The 10,372-nt window shown below is 30.9% G+C and overlaps 1 protein-coding gene across 1 annotated transcript; it reads right to left on the reverse strand.

The window, feature by feature from the left end:
• Positions 1-364: 364 nt before the first annotated feature.
• Positions 365-3,563, reverse strand: LOC25496881 (ATP-dependent Clp protease adapter protein CLPS1, chloroplastic). The gene is made up of 3 exons (XM_013597590.3): positions 3,406-3,563; positions 2,651-2,795; positions 365-1,057 (listed from the first exon to the last, which is right to left on the reverse strand). The coding sequence occupies exons 1-3, from the start codon at positions 3,479-3,481 to the stop codon at positions 796-798; spliced, it is 483 nt and encodes a 160-aa protein (XP_013453044.1). The 5' UTR covers positions 3,482-3,563; the 3' UTR covers positions 365-795.
• Between the last annotated feature and the right edge of the window lie 6,809 nt (positions 3,564-10,372).

Below are 10,372 nucleotides of genomic sequence, written 5' to 3' on the forward strand. Positions count from 1 at the left end.
CACAACCTTAAAAAGATTTTATTGTTGGTGTAACTTGCATATTTTACGTTGTTTCTAGTCGAGCATTCTGGCTTAATTAATTTAAGAGACATTGTCAAGTGTCAACAATATGTTAATCACTTTCGGTTATTAGATTTTATATTCAACAATATTTATGGTCATAAGCATTGATAGAATACAGTTATCAGTCTTGTTGGTTAAAGAAGTCACACAACAACATATTAAACATATAATAATGCTTTGAATTTGGTTTGAGTAATGATATTCAGAAACTGATTTTTTTTCCTACACATGTGATATTTGGTTAATTTAGTTGACTAGATGACTAATTCAATAAAATCATCAAAATTATGGTTATGTCAAGTGCAAGAATAACCACAATTTTGTATACATTTTAGGACAGAGGAAGTATTATACATGTTCCAAGTTTGTAGATTAAAGACTATCAAGATTTGTTGGAAATTGGTACTAACTAGCACTATATATATATACCGTTCAATGTCTTGTCACAAATTTTGTATACAAACTATCTTTAATGATTGGGAAGGAGGACACCGTGGAAAATGTGTATAATATACACGTAGCACCCTATAGTTTGATTATATTGTAATCAGTAATCACCACAGTCAATCAATCAGAACCTTCTGAATGAAGATGGAATAACTCATATTATAATTTTGATTATCAAAATTAAAATATGAATCGTTTGATCTTCATCTGACGTTCCGATTTACCGACTGTGGTGAATGCGAGGTATTGTAATTGAGACAACTAAATTTTGGATGGTCACAACACTCAACAACCACCATCAGCTGGCTCAATTGAACTTAAAAGACCATTTCCTCTCAATTGCATGCAATGGTCTTCAGCATCAACTTGAGCACAAATAATGACCACTGCTAATCCATTAATATGTGCTTCTTGCATGACGTTAACTGCTATATCAACTGTCATTCCAGGTATCACTTTCATCAACACTTGCACTACATATTCTCTTTTGTTATAGTTGTCATTGTGTAGCATTACTCTGTATGGTGGTGATGTCTTTTTTGATTTCCTAGTAACAAAAACAAAAAAATATGTTATCAAAGGTTTTTTTTTTTTTTTTTTTTGGATCAAGTAGCCTGGTGGCTAGAGCTCACACAATTTAATTGTGGAGAAGTGGAGTGTTCGGAGTTCGAACCCCGGCTCCTGCATATAATATGCAATATCCCTACCAGCTGAGTTAAGCTCACGGGAATTGTTATCAAAGGTTTTGAACTATGTAGCATGGATACAGACACATACATCATATATGTCAATGGCTTGCAAAATAGAAATGATGCATATAATCACAAGTGTTAATATCATGTCAGGCATTGGAACACGCCTTCAATCTAAAGTACTAAGAAAATCGCTATTAGACGACCAATTTAGCGATCATATTTTTTTTATCGGTTTGTAAATGATTTTTGACTAATATAGAGACTGATTTACGAAATGTTTTTAAACCGCTGATTTCTAAATTTTTTTTTTTTTTAAGAAATTAAATTAGCCTACCCAAATTGACATCGGAAAGAATCGGATCTGAGACCTTGAGGAGGATCACACTCCCAAATCTTTGCTAATTTCTAATGTTAACGATTGATTTGATATTTTCGATCTCTAAATCGGTCACTATATATGACATGACTTACATAGGTTTTGAGTTTTGACTACTCATTTTGCCTTTCAATTAATGTGATTATGTGATATAACGAGACAGGGAAATACAAAGAAAATGGACTACACATGCAGAAAGACTTCATCATAGTACACTTCTTTACAAAGACACAAGAAGTGAAAGAAATCATTCATTCATATATCCAATTTTCTTTTGACAATTTGATAATGATGCCTTAATTAGTTTATCTAAGAAATGAAAAAATTATATATGGTGGACCTATAATTAAATGTTAGTAATTGTGAAAGCAAAAAGACTGATTTTCAACATTGTTATCACTTATCAGCATGACATTTAAATTAAACTACACATGAAGGGTGGAATCATTAGCAATTGAAATGACCAGTGACCACAACTATTATAGCAGACAAGGAAACTTGAATATAAAGATCAGCATGTTTTCCATTCTACTTTAATTAGTTCTATTGCCTTCACATGTTTAGTTCAATTGGAAGAATATTTAATGTGAACTATATATTTCATGTTATCAATATAAGTCCATAAAAAAATTACTAGTGTCTATCAGCTTGAATTTAAAATTTGAAGCTGTTTTTTTGGTGCGAAGTATCTATCAGCTTGTCGATGATTAATATATGTCTAAGAACCTAATGAACATTCTTTCTATCCACAATACTCGAACCTAAGACCTCAAAGATTCTCTGACTCAAATTTTACTTGAACCAATTGTCATGTTGGTAATTTGAGACGGTTTAAAGTAACGTATACTACACGAATCTTTCAACTTCTAATGTTATCATTAGAGTAATGGTACTTTGACATCAAAATTTGATGTGAAATACGGAATCATTTGGTTTGTATGCATACTTTTGAAATTAGTCTAAGTTCCATAAGATAAAAAGTAAGAGAAAAATAGAAATAAATATATAAAATATCATATAAGATATCGGTATTTTGATATTCAAATAACATAACTTTTTTCAGGATTACCTTAAGTCAAATTCAGATTCTCGACCGGGTGTTGTTTTCTCTATGGTTGGAGGTTTCTCCAACAAACCACCACCTTTTCCACTAGCTACCATTGTCATTACAGTACTCCTATCCTTGCTATATTTGAAACCAAAATATTTATCCCCTGCAATTACAAATTTCATATATCCGAACCATTTTAATATTCCATGTATCAAATAAAATTAAAAAAAATGTATTAAAATTAGAGCTGAAATATATTAGCTAGCAACCATTTCTATCCCTCTAATTTTTTGAAAAAAAAATCATAAATATAAACAACTATAGTTTTATCCCTCTTACATAATTTCATCAATATCTTATCCAAGTGAGTTTAGACTCAAATAGTTAGTTGAAATTAAATAGTTAACGAATTTAATAGTTAATATCCATTACTTCAAAGAATCGGAGTTTGAATTATGGCTAAAATGACAAGAGTTTTACATTGGTTGAAATTGAAACACATCTAAATATATTATTAGTGGGACAATTCTAATTTTACAAACTAGTTTTGCATGGTTGAGCTAAACTCAATCTAAATTCTAAGATGAAACGTTCCTTAAATAAATTTTAATTAATTCTCGATCAAATTTTGAATTACCAGAGATCTTTTCCATAATCCGAGGGTTAAAAAAAATTAAAAACTACTTATGTTGATGAATTTAACAAAGAAAAACAGTTTTGAATTCAAGAAAGTGAAAATAAGCATCTAGACAAAGTAGATGAGTTATAATTACCAGGAGTGGATGCATTGAGTAGTTGGTTAGGTGAAATTAGAGCAAGTGGAGTAGCACTGCGTAATGAAGCTTTCATGGTTGTGGTGGCAATTGGAAATAATAATGGCAAGATGTGGCACCTAGTTCTATACTTTGGGAGTGAAATAATGTAATGTTGTCTTGTCGTTTTACTATGTTGATTTTTTTTGGGGGTGACAAAATGTAAGGTGTACATTGAATTTGAGTTTACAAGTCAATAAGGTGACACGTTATGTACTTTAGAAATATTTGTGGTTAAGATAAGGTGCATATGGATTTGCAAAATTATAATGGAACGAATAAATTCCAACCAAATATTTTTTGAGAAAAAATACAAAAATATTGAAATTTATAATCTTTCTCTTTTATTTTTAGTTTTTTTTTTTTCTTGAATTGAGGGAGTCCTAAGTACCATTTGAAAACTCGTCATAAATACAAAGGATAAATTACATATAGGCATGGCAATGGAGCGGGATGGAGACGAGTTTTACCTTCCCCGTCCTCATACCCGATTCTCATATACTTACCCGTTACCCTACCCATATCCAACGGGGATGAGAAATTGAATCTCATCCCCGTCTCCAACGGGTTCCGGTATCCCCGCCTCATCCCCGTCCCCACATTGAATAATTTTTTTTTAAAAAAAATAGAAGTTTTTTGACATCCCCAAGAGCAACATTGTAATACATTATCCTACAATACGCACACTTTAACATTTGTTAGACGGAATGATTTATTTAATCCTTTAAATATCAATGTAAGTTTTTTTTTTTTGACAAAATATCATTGTAAGTTTTTATTAACATGATAATTATCAAACAAAATAACATGACATATCAACATAAAGTATTTTTTTACATTTTGGACGGGTTTGGGTATGGGTTTGGGGTGGGTACATATATACCCGTTACCCGTCCCATATCCATGTTTTGAAATCGGGGAAAACCCATACCCAAACCCAGTCAAAACGGGGAAAACCCGTCAAATTGGGTTTGGTCCGGCGGATAAACGTGGGTATGGGTTTTGTTGCCATGTCTAATTACATATGTAAACCTGAATAACTATAAAGAATGTTTAGTCTAACAATCTCGATGTTATCAATTGAATTAGATGTTACCGATATTTATAATCGAACTCTAGTCCTAGTTATTCTTATTTTTACGGGAGGTTTTACCTTTTTTTTTTTTGTTACAAACGGAATAGAGAAATAGAAATGAAAAGAAAAAACTAAAAAAGTTAATGCCTAGCAAAAGAGATGCCTAGCGCATCAACAAACAACATGGAGGATAAATTCGAGGGAGCTGTATCTAAAAGTAATAATTTCTCAAATCTTTTAACACCTAACTTAACCAATCAATCAATAGAGTCGCCTTTCCGAAGAATATGACACAAATCAGCAATCCAATCGTGACTCTAGAGCTTCTTAATTAAGCTAATCAAGTTGTCAAATTAGTGAAACATATTAAGTGGAACATGAACTACTAGGTGCATTTCTTCTTATTATAAACATAATTTTAATTAGAGTCATGCTAACAAGTGTTCTTAAAGCACTAGTTAATGTCCTCGTGAGCTTAGCTCAGTTGGTATGGACAATGCATAATATATGCAAGGTTCGTGGTTCAAACTCCGGCCACCAACAAAAAAAAAAAACACTAGTTAATGATTTGAAAAAAGAAAACAATTGTTAAATTTTATGTAGAAAAAGTAATGTTTTGGTATTTCAACAAGTTAAATACACAATTTCCAACATAAAGTTTCAACTTTGAGTTTCTTAACAAATACCCTAAAGACATTTGTTAGCATTACCCTTTTACTATAATTTAATTAATACTATTAATTTATCTTTATATAAAAAATAAAATAAAATACATCTATATAACATTCAGTTCTTGGTACACATTTTTTTAAAGAGCTCTTGGTACACAAGAAACTAGACAGGACAAACAAAGCCCAAATCAAACTTGAATTGACGGGTTTTTCCCGCTTTTACTGGGTTAGGTATGAGTTTGGGTTTTTCTTGATTTCAAAACATGGGTATGAGACGAGTAATGAAGATATAAATACTTACCCCAAATTCATACACAAACTCGTCCCTTCTATATAAATAGAAATTCAAACTCTAAATAGAAACCCGTCCATTGTAAAAAAAATCAATATATTATCCTTTTATTTATATAAATAGAAGCTCAAACCCTAAATCATTTCACTTACATAATCAAAATCCTAGTCTTTCAAACGAAACTCACTTTTGTATTGTAAGTTCTCCTCTTCTCCTTCTACACCTCACACCCTCGGTCTCTCTCTTCTCCATAACCATAGCTATCGATCGTCATCATCTCTCTTTGTTGGATAATGCATTATAACATTGAACATGTGGCTTAAAAATACTTCTTTTTTTATTAAAAAAAAATTATCCACTACGAGGATGGAGCGGGGATACCCCGAACCTGTTGGGGATGAGGATGAGATTCGATTTTTCATCCTATTAGATACGGGTAAGGTAACAAATAAGTATTTAGGAGTAGAATATAGGGACGAGGAAAGTAAAACACGTCTCCACTCCGCCCCTTGTCATTCTTACATGAAACAGGATTACCTCAAATGAAAGAAATCTATGAGAAAAACACACAGATAATGAGGATAATTTAATAATAATTATAGACAAAATATAAATATTAAATCGATTCTTGTATTATTTATGTTAACTATCAAACTGATCTATGATATTGTCAAATAAATGCGAAAAATAAAATAAAATGTGTTTAACTGTTATTTATTATCATTTGCATGTTTGAGATGAAGTTTCATACATGTTAAAAGTGTAGAAAACCACTTTGAATTCTCTCCGATGTCTACTTCCACGAGCAATTGCTATTATAAATGTAATTTTAAATATGAAAGCCTTGAAGAAGCTCCAATCTTAATGGTTGAGGGGCAGTTAGTGATTTGGTAGCATAATAAGGAGATGAATGAATTCTTCACCATTTTAAATTGTGGCTAGATGAGAAGAAGACACATTGATCGTTTTGGGATAAATACAAACAAAACATAATAATACAAAATAAAATTGTATTAGATAATCCACGTTAATGAATACTTGACCACTTGACGCACAATGTGTATGCAAATTTAAAAGGGTCCCGGCCTTATATATGTTACATGAAAATCCAAACAAATTACAATAACATTATTTTCCAAAGAGTTTTTCTTAACCTCCCTTTGAAATTTTTATGGGATCCTAATGAAAAGCACAGGAACTAAGGTTAGTGAAACGTGAATTTATCTCGATCCATTAGTTGCGGCGAAATTGTTTATTTCCTTCATGGTAAATTTAAATTGTCCTTATAGCACCATTTTTTTTATAATTAAATTGTCATTTTTCTATTTTCACTCATAAGTGTGTACTGCTCAATTATTGGATTGGATTAGAAAAAAAAATGAAAACTAAATAAAATAGGAAGCATATCAAAGCCACATCTCCTTGCGTGAAATATTATTTCAGTGCCTAAACCCTCTACAGGTCAGTAATGCCTCTATATTTTGTGCGACTATCAATAACCAGATCCGTTCTTGAGGGGGTGCAAACAGTTCAACCGAATTGGACCATCAATAACAATACCCACCCCACAATCAAAGGGAAAAAACATGCTCTTGTTTCTTCTTTCCTCCAACAACAACACTGCTTCTTTCTTTTCTAAACCTCTCTCATGTTCCATCCCGACCTCCATCTTGCAGCCGCGCGCCTCCACACACGGGTAACCACCACCTATTCAACATCCATCTATCCTCTAAACTCTAGTTCTCATTTTTGAACAAGAATTCAATGTTATCAAACCATCCAATTGTATAATCACTTAATCACTCAATTTAAAAAGCTATTTAATTAATCATAATAATCCTTTCTTTTTTGCAGAATTGTGTTTTTATTTTATTAGGGACCTATTTTTATTAACCGAGTCTCCAATTTCATAGAAACGACCTTGTCAATAATGTTTGGAATATTATTTATATGAACTATAAACTAAGGTTTTCATCATCAACATGGAATGTTATTTACATGAACTATATACTAAAGTTTTCATCGATATCTCATATATTTTAGTTGATATTTTAGGTTCTTATTGTGTCTTCTACTCATGCTGCTAGCCACGGTTGCTAGTGGTTTATAATAGTATATGCTTGTGGATATCGAAAACAGAGAATTTGAAGTGATTTTCAACACTTTTTGTACAAAGACCTTAGAGGTTACATTTAATATGGATGGAATTTCATTTCAACCATGCAAAAGGTAATGATAAGAGTTAAACACATTCTTTTAGTTTTTAGCATTTATTTGAGTATCAGAGATCAATTTGATAGTTAAGATAAATAATTCAGAGATTAATTTGATAGTGAGTGACATAATTTAGGGATCATCTTGATTTTTAATGAATAATTTAAGGATCAATTTGACAATGTAACAATTTGTAATGACTTTTCTTTTTTTAAAAAGTACAAAAAAAAAAATCAAAATTTTCAATCATTTTCATTCCTGAATATGTGGCATCTAAGCTGACAATCAACATCAACGTTTAACGTCACATATCATCACAGCTAACGGTGAGACTTAACAGAGGGACTGAATTGATTGAAATTCATTAAATTCAGAGACGTATATGCTATTTCAGAAAATTTGAAAATATGATTGATCGTTGCGTGCAAATAGAAGGACAAGAAAACCTACATACTCGAAAAAGACACACACAAAGACTCTATCACATACTTTTTAAATGCATTTTCCTTTATTAGTTAAAATTTATTTGGGTAGTCCCGTGAGCATAGCTCAGTTGATAGGACAATGCATTATTATATGCAGTGGTCGAGGTTCGAACCCCAGAGATCCCACTTATTCATCTTATAAGGTGAATTCTAACCACTAAACTACTTGAAAAGAAAAAAAAAAGTTATTTGAGTAAGCTTTAAGTAGCTTGAGATAATGGTTATCAGTTGGTCTCTCTTGAGTTAGATTCGATGGTGGCAGTTACTCTAATTAACAAAGGGTGCATGCCTCCTTACCTTTGTGTTTCTACTGTCGCCCTCATAATCACATTAGGATGAGAGAGTGGCAGGTTACAAATTCTATTTACCTACAAGTTCTCATTTTCTTCACCATCCTCTTCATGGTTATGTTAACCTTTTATGCCAGAATATTACCAATATTTACTTTAATTGTCGTGTTTGTATGTAATTCGGTCAAAGGGTCTTTCTCTTAGCAAAATATTTTTTTTTTAGTTAAAATACACTTAAATATCTTTTTGTCCCTTTTTTCAAAGCCCATTTTTATTTTTCATGTTTAGCTTGAACTCGATTGATTTTGGCCATAAGATTTCATATATCTTCGTTTGGATCTTGCTATCTTATGTTTTAAGAGCACATGTTAAAGATTTGAAAATAAAAATTTAGTATTAAAAATAACATTTTTTAAACTTTTAAGAAATTGAGTGCATAACTTTTAAAATCAAATTTCTACTTTTAAATCCTTAACATGTATCCTTAAGATACAAGTTGACATTATCTTTTTATTTTTTATTGAGTTGGAGGCCAACTTAGAATTTTGAGTTTTGAGCTCTAATATCATGTTGCCATTTAGTAAAGAATTAAATTACTAATAGTTAAGCTTAGAGATTAGATAAACTAAAAGATCTAAAGTTTATGTTAAGTTTTATTTTTAGAGGAGTCAAAATTGGTTTTAGAGGCGTATACACGATTTTGATATGTTTGGACATTCTTGAATATAATTGATTTTTTCTCCCGAATTAATTCTAACTAACTCGATGATTGAATTTGTAGATTTTAACTCTAATTTTTACACTCAAATTTACTTTTCAAATCAATATTACATGAATGTATCCAAACGTAAATAACTTGATATTAGTTCAACTTGTTTTTAACTTGTTTAAATCACTTTTTAGATGAATATATCCCAATAAAAATCACTTCACATAAATATGACCGATTTAAAACAAGCACACCTTAAATTCACTTAAAATCGGATTTTCTCACCATAAAACCAAACACTCCCAAATCAATTAACTTATGTTTGATATTACAATTGGTTATACATAATCTTTGTCAAAAAAATTGGTTATACATAATCATGCTGTGGCCGTGATTTTGCTAAACTCGTTGTGATATCTAACAAGCACGTTATTCAACCCCACTTTGCTTATAAGCACTTTATCATTCCCTGTTTTTTATCTTTTGTGAGACTTTCTTAACCAACATGACTAATAATAATAGTATTTTATAATTGCTTATAATTAACCATACATGTTGTTGAATGTAAATTGAAGAGATCTAATAGTTGAAATTGAATTAATTATATTTAGTAGATGATTGTTGAGTTAATTGTTGTGTTAATTCATTAATCATAATCTGAAATGTGTTAATCACGAGTTCAACTTTATCATTTAGTCTTGTTCTATTTACTCCTTTTTAAAAATTTGGAGAAGCAACAATGAATAAGATGATGAGAGGAAGAAGGTTGAACGTTATGAGATGATGAGAAGCAACATGAATGAACATCCACTTTCTTTTTTTTACCAAAATTTAAATTTTGAAGGCTCCAAAATAAAAAATTTAAGAATTATTTTGCAAATTTCTGGCGCCAAATTTTTAGGAGCAAGATGCATGAAACAAGGGTATATATACATATGAAGAACTAAACATATTCGTGTCATGAAACCCCCTCTTAACATAGATTTAAACATCCATTTTAATCCTTGTGATCACGATTAAATAAATCAGTTGCCAGACCTCAATTTGGCTGCTAATGTTAAAGACACTTAACTATCAAGAAATGATTCTAACTTTAAATTACATCATGAAACTCAAAATCATGAAATAGAGGTTGATACTAAAGGACCAAGTCAAATGTCATAGAGTTAGCCCCCTTTTCCTATCTATTTAA

This window comes from Medicago truncatula, chromosome 6 (assembly GCF_003473485.1).
Source record: "Medicago truncatula cultivar Jemalong A17 chromosome 6, MtrunA17r5.0-ANR, whole genome shotgun sequence".
In the NCBI taxonomy this organism is placed as follows: Eukaryota; Viridiplantae; Streptophyta; class Magnoliopsida; order Fabales; family Fabaceae; genus Medicago; species Medicago truncatula.

Bases quoted from the DNA above. Each gene is read 5' to 3' on its own strand.
- LOC25496881 (XM_013597590.3), bottom strand. From the start codon at position 3,481: ATGAAAGCTTCATTACGCAGTGCTACTCCACTTGCTCTAATTTCACCT. The intron at 2,796-3,405 runs GTAATTATAACT...TTGTAATTGCAG, and splicing joins ACTCAATGCATCCACTCCTG to GGGATAAATATTTTGGTTTC. The intron at 1,058-2,650 runs GTAATCCTGAAA...TTTTGTTACTAG, and splicing joins GAATCTGAATTTGACTTAAG to GAAATCAAAAAAGACATCAC.